Genomic DNA, 19,352 nt, shown 5'->3' with positions numbered 1-19,352 from the left:
CATTAGAAGAAAATAATTTCTAATTATAAAAGGCATTTATTCAATTGGATTACTACCGTTAATGACACGTTTCTAAGAGTTTCCTACGAATATGAGCACTTAGCTGCATCATTATACAAAGCAAATGATTTGTTTATTTTGTATACTCTAGGTTCTTGTTTATTTATTTATCCCCATGTTCTTCCACACAAGAAGTGGTGACAAACCTGAAGCATTTTCTATTCCCGTTGCCTAGGTGATAATTTTGCATTTTTCTGAGTGTCCTAAGAATGATTCCCTGATAGTTTGCCAGTTGTTAACTGAGCAAAATTGTTGTAAATTCGAGGGCAAGGTATTTTTTCACAATACTGCAGCAGTTCTTCAACAGTAAATACTAATCAAGTCATTTTTTGTGTGGGCCAAAACAAGAAACACTTCAGACAACATTTTTCTTTGGAGTGAACTAATATTTAATAATGAATTAAATGATAATATTAAATAATAAATTTACTGATATTTAAATTCCTAAATACAAAATTCCTGATCTGTAAAAAACATGCAATTGTAAAGACAACAAAATAAGATAAAAAGCATAAATGGCTGCACTGTAACCCAAGTGCAATTTCTTTTAATAATCTGAGAAACGAACATTTTCTCATAAACTCTTTAGAGAGCTGATCCACACTTCAAGTACCATCAACAGGCACACACAATAATTGAAAGAGTTAATTTAATGTTTACTGAAATAGTATGATAAACAAATGCTATTTTACTTAGTTTATAAGTATAAACTCATGCTCACGTATTTGTAACTTTGTCCTCAAATAAATATACTTAAGGTTGAAAACTTGAAAAATTTCTAAACGTTTAAAAGTAACCCACATATTAAGAAAGTTAGAACTGCTTTTATGATAACAGTGATATAAAACCTGTGTTCTGCCGTTTACTTTTATTAAAACAAATTGGCTAAAAATGGTGATGTGTCTAGAGTAAAACCACATTGTTCACAGCTCAATTATTACATCACCTTTCAAAAATGGCTTTATTACCTGTCACTAGAAGCAACTGTGAAAGAAATATTTTTATTCCATCTTTCACATTGAAGAAATGTAAAAGAAGAAATCTTAGTGAGATAAACAAATATTACAAAAGTGGCATGTGTGACTCTGTTGGAAGAGGGAAAAGATGGAATTGGTAAATGAGAGAAAAGAGAAAAACCCAAATGCTTATGTTTTTTAATTGGATGTTAAATGTCATGCTTATGTAGGAATAAACAATAGGAAAGAAGTTCAAGCACAACCTTTAGAAATGCGGAATGTTAAACTGAAACCAAAAAATAGCACAACTAAGTTGCAGTGCTTTTGGAGTGGTTAAATCATTATTTTATATGGTTACCTTTTCTTTAAGGGTATCAGCCATGCGGCTACAAAAATGAGAGTCGGGGGTTCGATGTGAGATTGAATCATGCAGCGTTGCAGTGACCTAGAATATTAATCAGCTACCCCTAAACCTTTAAGTTAGTGCACACAGAATGATTTGCTCAGTGATTCAATTGGTTTCTGTTTATGGCTTGTCGTTATAGGCTACCCACCATGTCAGTGTAGGCTCTGGAAATCCTGTTACTTCAACTTCCAAAGTCACTGGAGAACCTTCCATGACAGTTACATTAGACAAGAGCCTGGAGAAATTAGGGGCCTGGCCAGCTAGGCTGACCACGCTGTTCTTTGCTGAGGTAACTTTAATCTCTTCTCTGGGAACCATTTGCCTCTGACAGGCCTGGCTGGGGCCTGGCTGAAACCCGAGGCCCGAGCATGCATCCTGGGAAGCATGCAGCCTATGTCGGGTTTTAGTGACGTTATTATCAGCATGCGTTTTCTCCGGTGTTTCTAGCAAACTTCCCTGAGCCTGGGGGTGCTGTTGCAAAGCTCGCGCATGCACTTCACCGCACATGCTCTCTGGAGGTTTAACACTGATTCTGTGGAAGTCAGTACTCTCTTCCGGAAATCTTCGGGATGTTAATGGGGGCTCAGCTTGGAACTGGGGGGAAGGCTTCTCAAAATGACTCGAAAATGTTTCTCTCTTATCATCGCAAGCATCAGCAAAAGCAGCAGGTGGCGGAAGGCCAGATTCCGGGGCCTCCCCTGGACCGCTGGTCCCTGTCTGCATCCCGTGGCTGCTTAGGTGCCGGTGGAGGGACGGGAGGGCACGCGCCTCCAGCTCCATGTCAGACGGAGCGAGGAGGGAATTGGGGCTTTCCGGGAGCGGAGGCAGGGAGACGTCATCGGGCGAGACACAGTCATATTCTTCTCCTGAAAGCACATCCACGGGCAGGAGCAGGCCTTGGACAGCACCCTCTGGGCCGGGGACCAGCTGCTTCACTTCCCGTGGAAGCTGACCCTCTCCTGCTCTATTGACCTCCAAGTCGTCCGCTGGCTTGGCCTGCTCCTTCAAAATGGAAAAGTCAAAGCTTCCAGTTAGTGGTCGAGTTTTCTTTTTCCAGATCTCAAAGTCAACCTCAGAGAGACAACTTGAGAAGACCTGCAGTGAGTGACAGCTGGGGCCCTGGCTCTGGCCTTACAGAACTTGAAACTGTTTGTCTGCTGAAGCTCAGCACAGCCCCGTCCCATGACTAAGGAATCGGTGTAAACCGACCTCCAGCCTCTGAGTGAGAGGTGACAGACCTTGCGACACAGAAGAGAGAAAGCCCTGGTTCTCATCTCTCATGATGCAGTCTCGACTGGATCCACGTCTTTCCAATCATGATCTGAGGAGTCTTCCTCTGCCAGCAAGTTCTGGTTTGGTTTATTTATCTGTCTACACTTCACAGCATTCGTGGTTCCCAAATATCAGATGTTCCCTTTTAGGTGATCCTCAGACCCTCCTAGAATAACCCTCCTTTTTTCTCAGGAAAGCCATTCTTTTTTTTTTTTTTTAAATTATTGTGGTAAAATATACACAACCTAAAATTTACCATTTTAACATTTTTTAAGTGTACAGTTTAGCGGCATTAAGGACATTCACGGTGTCGTGCAACCAACACCATTGTCCATCTCCAGAATCTTGTCATCTTTCCAAACTGAAACTCTGTGCCCATTAAAGACTAACTTCCCCTTCTCCCATCCCCCAGTCGCTTCTACTTTCTGTCTCTATGAATTTGACAACTATAGGTATCTCATATAGAGAAAGCCAATTTTAATGACTGGTTTTATTTTCTAAAAGCCCCTTAGTTTTATTCTTACGATGAAAAATATCTATTGAGCACCTATTATATACTAGGTACTGTGCTAGGCATTGCAGAGATAAATGGTGAGTAAAAGTAAATATAATCCTTCCCTCTTGGAGATGACAGCCTAGCAGGGAGGTAGATATTAAGGGAACAATCCCATGTTGTGGACTTTCGCAGGAGAACACACCAACATACAGCAGAGGAACACTTGCCACTTGTCTTTCTGTCCCATGTGGAGCATAGGTCATTCTACAAGACTGAGAAAAACAGTGATCCATCTCACACTGTTCTAGTATTTCTCTCCACTCACTGACATCCATCTCTGGTTTGAGAAGAGGTTCAAATAACCCTTCTGGCATAGACTCAAAAGAATATTGAAGCTGAAAGGGATCTCATTGATCCCAACCTACTTGTTTTATAACCACTTCATTCTTTGCCTTTCCTCAGCATTTTGGGCACATTTTTCCTTAATTAACAATTACTGGTTTTTGTCCTGTGGCTACTACTTGCACATGAGAAAGTTATGTCTTGCCTTGACTTTGAGTTCTTCATTTTAGCCCATAGTCCTGTTCTGGACATATACTTTACAGGTGATTTTTGAGAAATAAATGTGTTTTCAGATTGAAGACTAGAAGCAAACCAAAACAATGTTCCTTCTACTATCCCACAGATATGACTTACCCTCAGAGAAAGCATAATCCCAGCTGAGAGAAAGTGGTTTCCTTCAGCCATTTAGAAAAAGTTTAAACCCTGGGTCTAAAGTCAGAAGTTCTTAAAAGTTTTTCTCATTAAAAAAATTACCAACGGGATAAAATATTTGCAAATGATGTGATCAACAAGTGCTCATACAACTCAACAACAACACAACAAAAATCTCCCAATCGAAAAATGGGCAGAAGATCTTAACAGACATTTCTCCAAAGAAGACATACAGATGGCCAATAGGCACATGAAAAGATGCTCAACATTGCTAATTATTAGAGAAATGCAAATCAAAACTACAATGAGGTATCACCTCACACCAGTCAGCATGGCCATCATTAAAAAGTATACAAGTGGGCTTCCCTGGTGACACAGTGGTTGAGAGTCCGCCTGCCAATGCAGGGGACACGGGTTTGTGCCCCTGTCCGGGAAGATCCCACATGCTGTGGAGCGGCTGGGCCCGTGAGCCACGGCGGCTGAGCCTACGCGTCCGGAGCCTGTGCTCCGCAACGGGAGAGGCCACAACAGTGAGAGGCCCACGTACTGCAAAAAAAAAAAAAAAAAGTATACAAGTAATAAATGCTGGAGTGGGTGTGGAGAAAAAGGGAACCCTCCTACACTGTTGGTAGGAATGTAAGTTGGTGTAGCCACTATGGAGAACAGTATGGAGGTTCATCAGAAAACTAAAAATAGAATTACCATATCATCCAGCAATCCCACTCCTGGGCATATATCCAGACAAAACTCTAATTCAAAAAGGTGCATGCACCCCTATGTTCATTGCAGCACTATTTACAATAGCCAAGACACGGAAACAACCTAAATGTCCAGCGACAGATGAATGGATAAATAAGATGTGGTACATATATATACAATGAAATACTACTCAGCCATAAACAAGAATGAAATAGGGGCTTCCCTGGTGGCTCAGTGGTTAAGAATCTGCCTGCCAATGCAGGGGACACGGGTTCGAGCCCTGGTCCGGGAAGATCCCACATGCCGCGGAGCAACTAAGCCTGTGTGCCACAACTACTGAAGCCCACATGCCTAGAGCCCACGTGCCACAACAAGAGAAGCCTGCACACCTCAAAGAAGAATGGCCCCCACTCGCCGCAACTAGAGAAAGCCTGCGCAGAGCAACGAAGACCCAACACAGCCAAAAATAAATTAATTAAATAAAAATTTTAAAAAAAGAACGAAATAATGCCATTTGCAACAACATGGATGGACCTAGAGATTATCATACTAAGTGAAGTAAGTCAGAAGGAGAAGGACAAATACCACATGATATCACTTATATGTGGAATCTAAAATATGGCACAAATGAACTTATCTATGAAATGGAAACACAATCACAGATATAGAGAACAGACTTATGGTTGCCAAGGGGGAGGGAGCTGGGGGGAGGGATGCAATGGGAGGTTGGGTTTACCAGACGTAAGCTATTATACATAGAATGGATAAACAACAAGGTCCTACTGTATAGCACAGGAAACTATATTCAATATCCTATGATAAACCAGAATGGAGAAGAATCTAAAAAAAAAAGAATGTATATATATGTATAACTGAATCACTTTGCTGTATAGCAGAAATTAACACAACATTGTAAATCAAATATACTTCAATAAAAAAATTACTAAATAAACACATATTCCGTAGGGAATGCCCCTCCTTCTTTTGGTTTTCCTACCACAGCTTAGTGCCTCTCCTTCCATCTCTCCCTGAATGTAGAATGTTTATTTTCCTTTTCTCAGAGACTTTGATCCTACAACCTCCTGTTCAGACTAAGGATCTCCTCTATGCCATTCTGACAGCCTCTGTTTGAACACTTTTTCTGAATGGGTGCTTTCTTTGAAAAGAAGTTTATGCTTTATTTGTGTTAAGAATAACTTCCTGTATTTATCACAGATCTGCCTTCACTCAGTATCCACCAATACATCAGAATTGGCCTCTTGGAATGACATAGAAGATGTCCGACTGCTCTCCTCTTTTAACAGCCCTTTGACTATTTAGAGAATTGGTCCTGCAACCTCCAGGTCTTATTCTGCCTTAATTCCTGGAACTTTCTTCATTCTGGTCACCTTCGGAGGTCCCACTTTAATGAGCTACAAACTCCTTCATGGGAGGGCAGGGACATTTGTTGATCTGAGGGTCATGCAGGGGCAGGCAACTCCTCAATGACTTCTATGGGTAACATAGGCCCCTCTGGAAAACAATAATGTGTAAAAATTGAAGTTTTGCAACAGGCTTAGGAGGAATTTGGATAAAAGTCTGGGCTAGTTTCCCTACTCCTCACTCGCTCCTGCGGAGGAAGTGACTTACCTAATTGTGGGTTTGGAAGAAGAGACTGAGCCTGCTCAGCTCTGTGTCTTTGAGTCCCTCTCTTTTGGATGTGCCTTCCATCAAGTGGGTGCATCCACACTGGCTCTAATGCATGAAAAACCTCTGTAAGGGAAGCCTCTGTTGTCTAGCTGTGCACCCAAGTGGCTGAGGAGACAAGTCTGTCTCAACAGAGATGAAGTTTGGGGAAACCCACTAGAAAAGTCCAAGCCCTGTCCTCCAGTCCAGCTTTTACTGGTTACTGATTCCTGACTCCTGTGTCTCACTTTCAAATGGTGCTAAACTCAAGAAGGTAATCCAAGGATATTACTTTTTTTTCACTCCCTATAATTCCTGAAGTAGAAAAATACTTTCCACCAAAAATACACTACCGGATAACTTCCACTGACAATAAGAGAGAGTTTTCTCAAATCTTTTTCTAGAAACATTTCAACTTATGTTTATTTCCAGGATTTACTTACTTTTCAGGTGGAAAGTAATCAGTGGAATCATCTCCTTGATCTACATGATATGTTTTTATGAAAGTGACTTTATTAGTTCTTTGTTTGTTTTTATAAGAATCACACGGGACTATTGATTCACAATGTTTTTAATCAACTAAAATGTCCTACTTCCTCTGTCTATTAATACCACTGATAAAAGTGTTGAACACTGCAGAGTTTAGGACAAAGCCAACTGTCTCCCCAGGGCAAGGCAAACTGTCTTCCAGGTTGACACTGATGAACTATTTAACACGCTTGGGCACAATTATAACCTGACCAAACGCCCATTCAATTCACATTTCTCCACTTACCTTAAGAGACATATCGTGAGTGTGTTTATCAAATGACTTCCTGAAACCACAATAAATTTTGTCTATGGCACCAACCTAGAGTTTTCTATTAAATAATCATCTCAGAAAGCAAAATAAGGTGAATTTAACACAAGTTTTTCTGAGTAAATCCCTGTTGGCTTTTGACACTTCTGTCTTTATTCTCAAATGCAAATAGGCGTTCAGATTTTAAGTCACTATGGAATTCTACAAAAATCACTTTTAGAACTCACTGAACTATAGTTTCCTGGGTATACTAATTTTCCTTTATGAAAATGGTTTCCAGACATTCACATGTACCAACTATCTTTTATATTTCTCCACCATAAAGCCATTTTTTGCTATTTGGAGAAAAAAAGTGTGTTTGTGTGTGTGTGTGTGTTTCCAGAAAGGGGTAGATAAATCTGTGTATCTCAGCACAGACAGGGAATATTTGTATCAATCTGATGAGTTCTGGCAACGTGTCTGGGAAACTGATTTAACTCACCAAAACATCGCTCATTCTCAATTTCTTTCTCGTATAGCCTTGGCTGCTCTTTGTCTTTGTTGATTCCTTTTTCTTTTCCCACCTTCTAAAAACATGAATGATGTGTAATCTTGTCTTTAAGTTTTCTAATCTTCTCTATATACTTTTCCACTCAAAGATCTCACCCTATGAGATCTAATGATCATTAACTTTTAATTAATATTATATCTAATGATCATTAACTTTTAATTAATCCTAAATCTATAGCCTTAGATCATATCTCTGTCAGGATTTCTGAACTTTCATTTCCACTGATGGACATAATCACTTGACTCTACAATCACTGCCCTGTAGGCAAAACTCTCTCTCTTATTGTCAGTGGAGCATCTGGAAGAGAAAATATAATGATACTCTACATCCATTGAACTAAGTGTGTAGCACCAGTTCTCCAAGTCCGTAGGGTGGGGAGCCATGTTTGTGGTAAATTTAAGGGAATTCCACAAGGCTTTATCTTCTAAAATGTCTCCACAATAGGTAATCTTATCTTGGTTTATGATTTAATGAAGGTAAGTGGGAAGTGGATAAAGAAAGATATTGAACATAGGGCTTGGTCTATGAAAGGCTTTTCTGGGGAAGGCTCTTGGAAGGGGATTTGGGCAGTCAAGGAGTGACTTGGTACCCTTAAGCACTTGGGGAGGACAAGGTAAGAGAGAACAGAAAGGTGGTGAAGAACCTTTTGCGCCTCCCATTATTTTCCAAAGCAAATGTCTCAAGAACATCTTACTCCGCTTACCAGGTGATCAGGATTACTGGAAGAGGGCCCAGGGACTGTCCTCACCCACTTTGATAAGAGCACTCCACTGAATTGTTTGCTATGAAAGCACTTCCATGCTGCTACTTTATTAATCACTGTGTAATAGATGAATGGCAAGAGGGAAAAAATTTGGCATGGGAATCTATAGTATCATTACAAAACAGCTTATTTATATGCAGCAGTTTCTTGGAGCTCCCTTTTGGTCTTGTGGAAAAAGTTACATGGCTGAAATTCAGGAGAATTGGGTTGCCTGCCCAGTTCTGACACTACTTCCTGTGAATTTTGGAGGGCAAAATATTTAATCTCTTTGGGCCTCAGTTTCCTCAACTGTAAAATGAGATTTGATCAGATGATTGTTAAATCCCTTCTAGCACTAGAATTCTGTAACTCCAAATGCTGGTATCATAAGCCTTACATAGTTCTGTGATTTTAGGCAAGGCTTTTAATACTCTGTGCCTCTGTTTAACCTTAGGGGTTTTTAGATAGTCCTGCGGATTCAGCTTCAGTGCTCATCTTAGGGAATAAAACACCATCGCTAATCTGTTAGCAGTGCAATGGGCACTGCATTTACTGAATTGCTTAATTCTACCAACTGTATTTTTTGCGTCAGAAAAATGAGAAGCACTTTACTATCTCCAGGAAAAAATCCTGTGATGAACATTTTCTTGTAAGAGTTTGGTGGAATTGTTCTTTCTGACTCAAATAATTTTCTGAGAAAGAACAATACCATTTAAGGGTATCACAATTGAATGCAGTGATTCCCACATAAGCTTTTCACTTGGTGCTTCTTGTTGTCTGCCCACATGGTGTTTCATGAACTTGTTACAGCTGACCTATAATATAAATGATAGAGACAGTAAGAGGGTAAATGTGGTTGAGCTGTTTAAAAGTGAAGATTACTGCTGCCCTTTCATTTTGCCAATTGCACGAGAACATATACATGAAATGAGGTCAATGAGAGATCATAGTGTAATTATGGATTTTCACTTTTATCCTAAATATCTGATGATCTATCATGTCTTTTAATTTACGTTAAAGTAAAAGTGATTTCTCAATGAAAGAAAATCTTGCTTTTTTTATTTAAAGGAATCTGTTTCTTTAATTTTTTTCTAAGAAAAATAAATAAAAACAAGAAAGCCAGTTTTACTAAGTATAAATGAGTGTGTTTGCTTTGGCAGCAATCACTTTTGTTTCTAATCTTACTCAATGTGTGTGGTTGACAATGTAGAAAAGTGTGCAGAATTAAAAAAATAAATAATATGTTGTTGGATTTAGTATCTCTTATAACTTAGTTAAGAAAATGTGATGCATTTAATGTTATTCTTTATTATTTCGACTAGTTAGTCTCAGTCAAGGTTGATTTTGCTCCCCAGGGGCCATTTGATAGTTTCTATAGACATTTTTGGTTGTCACAACTGGGTGGAGAGCGGGTACTGCCGGCCAGGAGTGCTGCTAAACATTCTACAATGCACAGGACAGCACCCACAACAAAGGATTCTTTGGGCCAAAATGTCAGTAGTACCGAGGTTGAGTAATCCTGGTTTAGACAATCAGAGTAACCAAAGATCATTTGATATAAGGCTAAAGTCCAACAAGATGATCAAGGTGTGGCAGCTTTCCTTTGCCTCAGAGAGGAATCAGGGTTTAAATGCTACAAGCCCATCCCACGAAAAAAGCCAGCTTGCTTAATTAATGGTACTTGCTGCCTGGTGGTTGTGTAATTGCACTAGACCTTGACATAGATTTAACCTGCAGAAAAGGACATATAAAGAAGCTCTTAAGTACTGTATTTAGTTTAAGAAAAGGTAAGTCTTTCTCCATGAGATGACTGCAACAAGTGGGGAGAAATTTTTTAAACTCTCATGTCACAAAGAGTATATTTTATTTTGTTTGGGAGCAGTTGAGAAAAATGTCAACTCTGCTTGCTCTTTCAGTTCCTTGGGAGAGACACAAACATTGGGAGCAAACTTGGCAAAGCATAAAGTCAAGAGCTAATTATAGTCCAGCAGCTATGAATAGATAGTGAGCAACTTATACTGAAAATCCATCATGATGTGATTTAAATAATGCTTTTGAAATGCATATGCATTTTGTGAATATTTGCAGTTCTTGCTGCATGCTTAATTTATCTGTAATGCATAGGCTTTAAAATAATTTAACATTTCTCTAAATACTTTAGTATTTATATTTCAGTTGCATTCTATGTTTTAGTACATATGAAATATCATCTTAGAGGTAGAGTCTATGGCAACAAGATACAATCTATCAATAATTTCATGTATTAAGGTTTTCCAGGGGGTAGTGTAAAACAACAAAGTCATAACTTGGTGGTATGATAAAGAGGGAGAAGTAAAATTTGAAGTTGGGATTGAAAGGCAGCTAAAGATGGGAGAAACAAAAATAGTTTGGGGAGATGGTGTGGTGTTTGAATGGCTGTCCCAACGCCACTGTGAAATGCTATGGCTCCAGTATTCAGTGGGAGGGACTCAGAGGGAAAGAGCACAGATGAGAGATGAAGGACTAAGTAAGGGATAGAAAAGAAGGGAAGAGGACACTCACATTTCATTTACACTGGAAGATTCAGATTGATAATAAGGCTTCAATTCATTTTTTTTCAATGCACAATGACTCTAACCTCAAAACAAAAGTAATGAATATCTGAGGGTACATAGTTTTCTTTACCTTATTCCTTCCTTTATTGAATATTGTCTGCTTATTTCTCCCTGGTTCTTTTAGTAGGTCAATGCAATCATCGTGGAAGCCTTCCAAATTCAGATTCATCTTTAAAATGTTTCCCTGATGTACAAAGTGAAGCTTAGTGAGAGCCTGGGCCAGGAAAGTTGGGGGAACAGTGCCACACAATAACCACTTGGAAGAAAACATAGACCACTTGCAATCTTTCAGTAAATGTATTCCTCAAGAGACTGGCGTACTCCCACGATGTGATTTATAAAATTATCTCTTCAAGCTCACAGTTCCCTTCCTACCTCACTCCTTTGATAAAGTTGATTGCCAGTAAAAATAGGTTGTTCAAAGGCCCAGCTGGAAAAAAGTCATTGTTATAATAGGATGCACCTACAGGAGCATTCTCTAGAGAGAAAAATCATTGTGCGTGACAGTTTAAACCATCGCAAAAATCTAGGGGAGCAGCCATGAGGAGGAAATGACTGAAGATTCTGATGGAGAACAAAGTAGGAAATTCAGAGTATTTAGACAAGCAAAGTGTTTGGGAGACTCATGAAAAGAGGAAGGTAATATAATTGAGTATGGTAAAGAAAAAAAACAATTGAGAACAAACGATGCTTTGTGGGTGGTGATATTTTGCTCCTACAGTTCATGGGGCTCCGTTTTAGTCATGGAAGTAGAGGGTGTTTGCTAACTGCTGAGGAGCCAGTGTAAGAGCTTTAAAGACTTTGTGAAGATGAAAGGAGCCACAGGTACACCAAGTGACAGGACACCAGTTTAGGATGAGATTATAGGGCAACAGAAGATACTCTATACCACCTGGAATACAGGCATTAGATGGGCCTTAAAGAAACAGGCATGCTTCTCAAAGTGTACATGTTACACCAACTTGGAAGATTTGGGGAGACATTTACTGGGGAGATTTAGCTGTTACTCCCAACTCTAAAAATTAAACTGGTTTGTATTACTGGATAAATTACTCTGCTTTAGTACACACTTGATACCTAATTCCAAAGTGGAACGTAGATTGATACAACCACTATGGAGAACAGTATAGAGTTTCCTTAAAAAACTAAAATTAGAACTACCATATGATCTAACAATCCCACTCCTGGGCATATATCCAGAGAAAACTATAATTCAAAAAGATACATGCACCCCAAATGTTCACTGCAGCACTATTTACAATAGCCAAGACATGGAAGCAACCTAAATGTCCATCGATGAATGACCGGATAAAGAAGATGTGGTACATCTATACAATGGAATATTACTCAGCCACAAAAAGAATGAAATAATGCCATTTACAACAACATGGATGGACCTAGAGATTATCATACTAAGAGAAGTAAGCCAGACAGAGAAAGACAAATATCATATGATATTACTTATATGTGGAATCTTAAAATGAACTTATTTATAAAATAGAAAGAGGCTCACAGGCATGGAAAACAAATGTATGGTTACCAAAGGGGAAAGGGGGGTGGGGGGAAGGATAAATTCGGAAGTTGGGATTAACATATACACACTACTATATATAAAGTAGATAACCAACAAGGACCTGCTGTATAGCACAGGGAACTATACTCAATATTTTGTAACAATATATAAGGGAAAAGAATCTGAAAAGGAATACACACACACACATTCAGTTATATATATACAAATGAATCACTGTGTTGTACACCTGAAACTAACATGATATTGTAAATCAACTAAACTTCAATAAATAAAATAAAATAAAATAAACCAAATTGGCAGTTGTGGAAGGAGTACTAGATTTTGAATTATAACTAAGTTCATACTGCAGACCCACCACTACTGAGTGTGGGTCCCCAAGCAAAGCACTTTTACCCTCTCTGAACTTCACTCTAAAACAAAGAAAACAACATCTACCTTATTACCATCACAAGGTTATTTGGAAATCACTGAGGCAATATTTATGAAAATCCTTTGTAAATCTCAAAATGCTAAACAAATAGAAAGGATTATTATCACTGTCTCAGCCTTGACAGGGATTTCTGGGTCTGCTTTTTAATAACCCCCTGCAAAACAGAGCCACAGAATCAACCTTAAAAACATAAAAACCATACATGTATGCTCTCATAGAAACATCTGTAAAGTGTTAGCAAGCATCATTTGACAGGCTTTTTGTTTAGGCCGTAACTTGTAAGGGCAATGTTGTTTTGTTTTTTAATTAAAAAAAATTTTTTTTAACATCTTTATTGGAGTATAATTGTTTTACAATGGTGTGTTAGTTTCTGCTTTATAACAAAGTGAATCAGTTATACATATACATATATCCCCATATCTCTGATGCCCATTTCTCTTGCCAAAGAGGCCATTCCTCATTTTAATGTCCACCCAAACCAAACGTTTTTGGGCTATTGAATGTTTTTTTTTTTTTTTTCTGTACCAATCCTTTGAGCATTTACTGCAAATGCCAAAACCCTTTCGGGAGAACCTGTTTTCAGCAAAGCATAGTGTTAAATGTTGTGTGGGATGCTAAACTGAACGGGGTTTCCTCAGGTATAATCAAGGAGAGAGGCTGGGATGATCATGGTAGTTATATGTGATGATTATGGTAGGAAGAAACACAGGAGCTATAGCACAGCGATCCCCAAGCTTTTTGGTACCAGGGACCGGTTTCGTGGAAGACAATTTTTCCACGGACTGAGGGGTGGGGGATGGTTTTGGGATGATTCAAGTGCATTACATTTATTGTGCACTTTATTTCTATTTATTATTACATTGTAATATTTAATGAAATAATTATACAACTCACCATAATGCAGAATCAGTGGGAGCCCTGAGCTTGTTTTCACTTGCCACTCACTGATAGGGTTTTGATATGAGTCTGAAAGCAACTGATTTATTATGGTCTCTGTGCAGTCAAACCTCTCTGCTAATGATAATCTGTATTTGCAGCCACTCCCCAGCGCTAGCATCACTGCCTCAGCTCCACCTCAGATCATCAGGCATTAGGTTCTCATAAGAAGCGCACAACCTAGATCCCTCGCATGAGCAGTTCACAGTAGGATCTGCGCTCCTATGAGAATCTCATGCCACTGATCTGACAGGAGGCGGAGCTCAAGCGGTAATGCGAGCGACAGGAAATGGCTGTAACTACAGGTGAAGCTTCGCTCGCTCGCCCGCACTCGCTCCTGCTGTGCGGCCCGGTTCCCCTGCGAAGTGACACAGCTAAGGAAGGAATTGTGGAGGAGGCACTATTTGGGTCTGGCTTTGAGAGATGAACAATTTAGGTCAGAGAGATAGAAGGCCATGCACATGAGGTACAGTGGCCCGCCCTTACCCATGGAGAATATGTTCCAAGACCCCCAGTGGATGCCCGAAACCATAGATAGTACCAAAAGTTATATATATGTACTATGTTTTTTTCCTATACATACACACTTATGATAAAGTTTAATCTATAAATTAGGTTGAGTAAGAGATTAATTAAAATAACTAATAATAAAATAGGATAAGTATAGCAATATACTGTAATAAAAGTTACATGAATATGGTCTCTCACAATTTAAAACTTATGAATTGTTTATTTTTGGAATTTTTCATCTAATATTTTCAGACTGAGGTTGTCTTCAGGTAATTGAAACTGAGGAAAGCAAAACTGTAGATAAGCGGGAACGACTGTAAAAGTTTAGAAGCAGGAGACCTGGGAATGTGGGGTAGGAGACCAGGGAGATAGGAACCTACAATGAATGTAGAAGCACAGTGGTTTGGAAAGACCATCGGCCCCAGAACATTGGAAGGCCTTGAGTCCGAACTTTATCTGGTAAACAAGGAAGAGCTTGTAGTGAAGTGTTCTGAATGTAAAAATGACACTAGCAGGCTCCTCTAGCAGGAGTGAATAATTAGGAGGCTGCTGACTAGCGCAAAAGAGAATCCAAGTGATAGGTTAGGAATGAGAAAGAGAGGGTGCAATGCTGATTCCAGGGGTGTAGAAGGAAGGGGGAAAGTGGAAGGGGGCAGAGGGAATAGAAACAGCTTTCAGTAAGAATAGCCATGAAGGTGAAAAACTGGAAAGGGCCATCACTTTAATGGGTCGACTTTGTTTAGTGGAGCTCACTTGGAGATGTACAGCATAAATGGGAGGGATGCTGTAGATGACAGCAAAGAGTCAGAGGAAGCAGCCATTTTCAGGCTGCGTATCAGAAATCAGAAGAAACACATCCTCAGGGGGTGGGGTGAAGGTGGGGAGGAAACGATTAATGCTGAAAAAGATAATACAAAATATATGGTGTATTCATACATTACTGGTGGCATTATCATTGTAAAACATCTATGAAAAGCAAAGAATTTTTGCGTAGGTAATAATACAAAAGAAAGAAAAAAGCTTCACGTACAAAGATGCTCACTACAGTGTTACTGAAAATGGTAAAGAATTTGAAAAATCTAGATTCTCAACCAAAGGAAAAAGATAATTTGATTGGGTGCCCACTGAATTAAAAGCTTAGCAAACCATTTAGGGACTTCCCTCGTGGTGCAGTGGTTGGGAGTCTGCCTGCCAATGCAGGGAACACAGGTTCAAGCCCTGGTCCGGGAGGATCCCACGTGCTGCGGAGTAACTGGGCCCGTGTGCCACAACTACTGAGCCTGTGCTCTAGAGCCCACGAGCTACAACTACTGAGCCTATGCACCTGGAGCCCATGCTCCGCAGCAAGAGAAGCCAGTGCAATGAGAAGCCCGCGCACCAAAATGAAGAGTAGCCCCTGCTCGCCACAACTAGAGAAAGCCCGCGCGCAGCAACGAAGACCCAGCACAGCTATAAATAAATAAATAAATAAATAAATAAATAAGCAAGCTTAGCAAACCATTTTGAATGGAATGTCACTCAAATTTATGACATGGAAATTCATACAGAAAAAATAGTTGCTGAAAATAAATATAATTCTGCTCCAAGCTGCAAGAGCACCATTATGTCTCAATACCAACAGCAATCACAACAATAATCACAGGTGTCTTCACATTCAATCCTCAGGGCTATCCTGTTATTAGCTTCCTCTATTTCCTCCATTTTATAGATCAGGAAACTGAGACTCACGGCCATTAAGGAATTTACCCCAATTCATTCACAAATCCAATAATTTGGAGAGTTGGTATTCCTAGGGGGCTGTTTTATTCTAGAGCCTGTGCTCTTGATTACCTTGCCATTCTCTCTATCCTAAACAACTGGTTCTTTCAGCCAGTTCTGAAAACAGCACTAATGAAACCAGTTTTGACACAACATAGACAAAAACAATATATATATATACATATATATGTATATATATATATACACACACACACATATATATATATACATACATTTCTCTCTTTTAACCAGATTTTACCTAGACATAGTCATAAACATATTTTCTCTCTATTTTTTTACCAGCAATTTATTTATTCCATGAAAGATGCCAATGATTAGTTTAATATTTCCATGAAGCTAAATGTTCAATGACTATAATACCTGAAGATTAGTTTTATTTTCTCCAGGGCCACAATTTGGAGGAGAAAAAATAACATGTTCATTATTTATGAGCGAAAACGTAAAACTACTTAATATAGACTTTGATTTTAATGGCACACATTTATCCTTTAGGATATGATCCATGAAAATATAAACAAGACACCTTAATAGTTTAGTCCTTATTCTCAGCAATATTTTTCTCTGCAGTGATGGAAAAGAAACAGAATTAATTATCAGAAACAACCATATAATTATGTTAGAAAGCTGTGAAACAAATGTGCACATTATGCCCCTTGAGAATTTCCGTTAGAACATCTTTGTACCAGAAGACACTTGATAAACACATTTTTATTTATATCACTTAAAAATACATATTCTGGTAAGAAGAAATTACCTTTTTTTCTTCAAGCTCTGTGAGAGAGCTACATAATTCAGTAACAGATTCAAGAACCTCTTTGTGTTTGGCCACTATTTTCTCAGCATATTTCTGCCCTTCTTCAAAACCTGGGGAGGAGAAGGGTTAAATCTATTTTTAAAGCTCAAATCCTTAGCAGAAAAAAAAATCCCAGGCATTAATTGATCTCCCCAGTGTCCAGCATAAGGGCTGGTAAATAGTAAGTGCTTACTAAATACTTGCTGAACAGATAAATAAATAAAGGCATTACTGGAAAAACCAAGTATTCTAGAAAAATGGTTACATTTGCTGTGCCATGTCCCTCTTATATAACCTAAATAATGTTTCTATATTAATATTCTTAAAGCTCCATTCTAACCAGTTTTCTCCTTTTCAGAACATTCAGTGGTTCTTCACTACCTAGAAAAGTATACATTCAAGGCCCTCCATAATATGGTTTTAACCTGCCTCTCTCAAAGGTATGTCACCCTAATTCTCTCACATATTTAATCTCTGGACAAACTGAACCAGCAACTTTTCTCTCAAAACCCCATAGCCACTGAGTATTCTTTTCTGTACTGGGAATGCCCTCACCATAACCCCATCTCTGCTTGACAAATCCTACCCACTCTCCAAGGTCTACCTGAAATGCCAACGTCTTTGTAAAAATGTTCTTAATCTTTCCCAACTGGATTTTCCCTCTTCCTATTGGGATAATGATACAAATATCTATCACGTAGTGAGTGCTTATTATTTGCCTGTGGCTAGGCATTTTATATGCATTAGCTAACATAATCCTTCTCTGGTAGGTTCTACTGCTTTTTCCAAATGAGGAATGCAAGGCTCAACAGAGCCTTTTCAGGTGACCCAGACAATAATTGGAGGAGAAGGGATTTAAACTTGGACTACTGGACTCCACAGTTCAGACCAAACTAGAATTATACATTGTTATGGGCTGAATTGTGTCCCTCTCAAAATTAATATGTTGAAGACTCAACACCCAGTATCTCAGAATATAACCATATTTGGAGATGAGGTCTTTAAAGAGTGATAAAGTTAAAAAGAGGCCATTAGGGTAGGGTCCCAATCCAACATGACTGGTGTCCTTATAAGAAGGAGAGACACCAGCAAACCAGGGTGCTTGTGCACAGAGGGATGCCCATATGAAGAGACAGCAAGAGAAGAGAAGCCTCAGTAGAAACCAACTCTGTGAGCACCTTAATCTTGGACCTCTAGCTTCCAGAACTGTGAGGAAATAAATTTTTGTTGTTGAAGCCACCCAGTCTGTGGTATTTTGTTATGGCAGCCCTAGAAAACTAATACACACATTTTATACCTTTCTCACTGCATTTACCATATTGTGATTTCTAGGTACAGAGTGTCGATTCTTGAATGATGGAACTAAGTCTTATATGTCTTTATATCAAGCACAGCTCTGAGTACATAATAGGTACTCAAATTTTTTTTGCGATAAATTTATTTGCATTAAAATTCTGGGTTCAATAATGCTATAAGAATTGATATACTATTTCTAAATTATCTTACCTGATGCAAATTCTAAAAAATGCATAACTTCCATACTGAACAGATGAAGACGCATGCCATTCATTTATTCATTCAGTGATTCATTTATTCAGCAAGTATTTGTTAAGCACTTAGTATATACCGTAATGCAGTGAACTCCCTTTTCTCAAGGAGCTTACACTCTAGTAAGGAGAGCCAGACAACAGACAAATAACCATACAATATGTCAGTTGGTGATAAGGCCTTGGAATACAAACAGAGCAGGATGTGGGATCTTGCATAATGGGAGGGTAATGTAACTTTTATGGTGTCATGTGAGTACTTCCCATGTGCTGAAGTTGAGTGGCACTGAAACATAGTGATTAAATATACTTCCCTTACCCTCAAGGAGCTTATGGTCAGTTGAGAAGACAGACAAATGGAAAGGTAATTATGCTACAGTGTGAAGAATACAATAACAGAGGAAAACATAAACCATCTTATAGGAGCAGAGTGCCTCCAGAATTTTTTAGTACATTTATACGGTATCTATAGTAGGAATGAAACATCACATTAGTCTTCTTTAATTTTTCAATCTATATTTTATTGTTCTTATGTTTCTACCCTTTTCTCTGGAAAATCATTAATAATTCATTCTCAGTAATTTGATGTTAGGGAGTATAGTATATATTGTTCCACAAAATTTTTATGTCTATCCATGCATAGTGCTTCATGTAATAAGAGAAAATGTCCACCTGACAGCAGCTGTGGACAGCCAAATGAAGCACCTGGTGCTACCTTCCTTTGGGGCTAGATTTGCGCTGTCACTAGGAATTACTCTTGGCCTGTAGTTAACAATGTCAGGGAATTCATGAAAGTTATTCCTTTGCACCCTCAAGGACTGTCAACCCCCAGGGGCCTTTTAAATGGGGCCTTCCCTCAGATAGAAAGAC

At 38.9% G+C, this 19,352-nt stretch overlaps 1 protein-coding gene across 6 annotated transcripts in view; it reads right to left on the bottom strand.

The window, feature by feature from the left end:
* The window catches only part of CCDC141 (coiled-coil domain containing 141), a 219,180-nt gene that overhangs the window by 9,535 nt on the left and 190,293 nt on the right, over positions 1 to 19,352 (bottom strand). For 3 of the 6 annotated variants that reach the window (XR_009520139.1, XM_060016516.1, XM_060016517.1), the window contains 2 exons: positions 16,897 to 17,006; positions 1,571 to 2,424 (listed from right to left, as the gene is read on the bottom strand). Coding sequence is in view for 4 of the 6 variants with exons in the window: in XM_060016516.1 (XP_059872499.1) it covers positions 1,571 to 2,424; positions 16,897 to 17,006 (964 nt within the window). In the remaining 2 variants the exon portion in view is untranslated. Of the gene's footprint in view, positions 1 to 1,570; positions 2,425 to 11,023; positions 11,156 to 16,896; positions 17,007 to 19,352 lie in introns of all 6 variants that reach the window. The other 3 variants (XM_060016519.1, XR_009520140.1, XM_060016518.1) reach the window with 3 other exon arrangements.

The sequence above is a fragment of the Delphinus delphis genome, chromosome 7, assembly GCF_949987515.2.
Source record: "Delphinus delphis chromosome 7, mDelDel1.2, whole genome shotgun sequence".
NCBI lineage: Eukaryota > Metazoa > Chordata > Mammalia > Artiodactyla > Delphinidae > Delphinus > Delphinus delphis.
The sequence above is the reverse complement of the archived record's forward strand: the minus strand, read 5'-3'. Positions and strand labels throughout refer to the sequence as shown.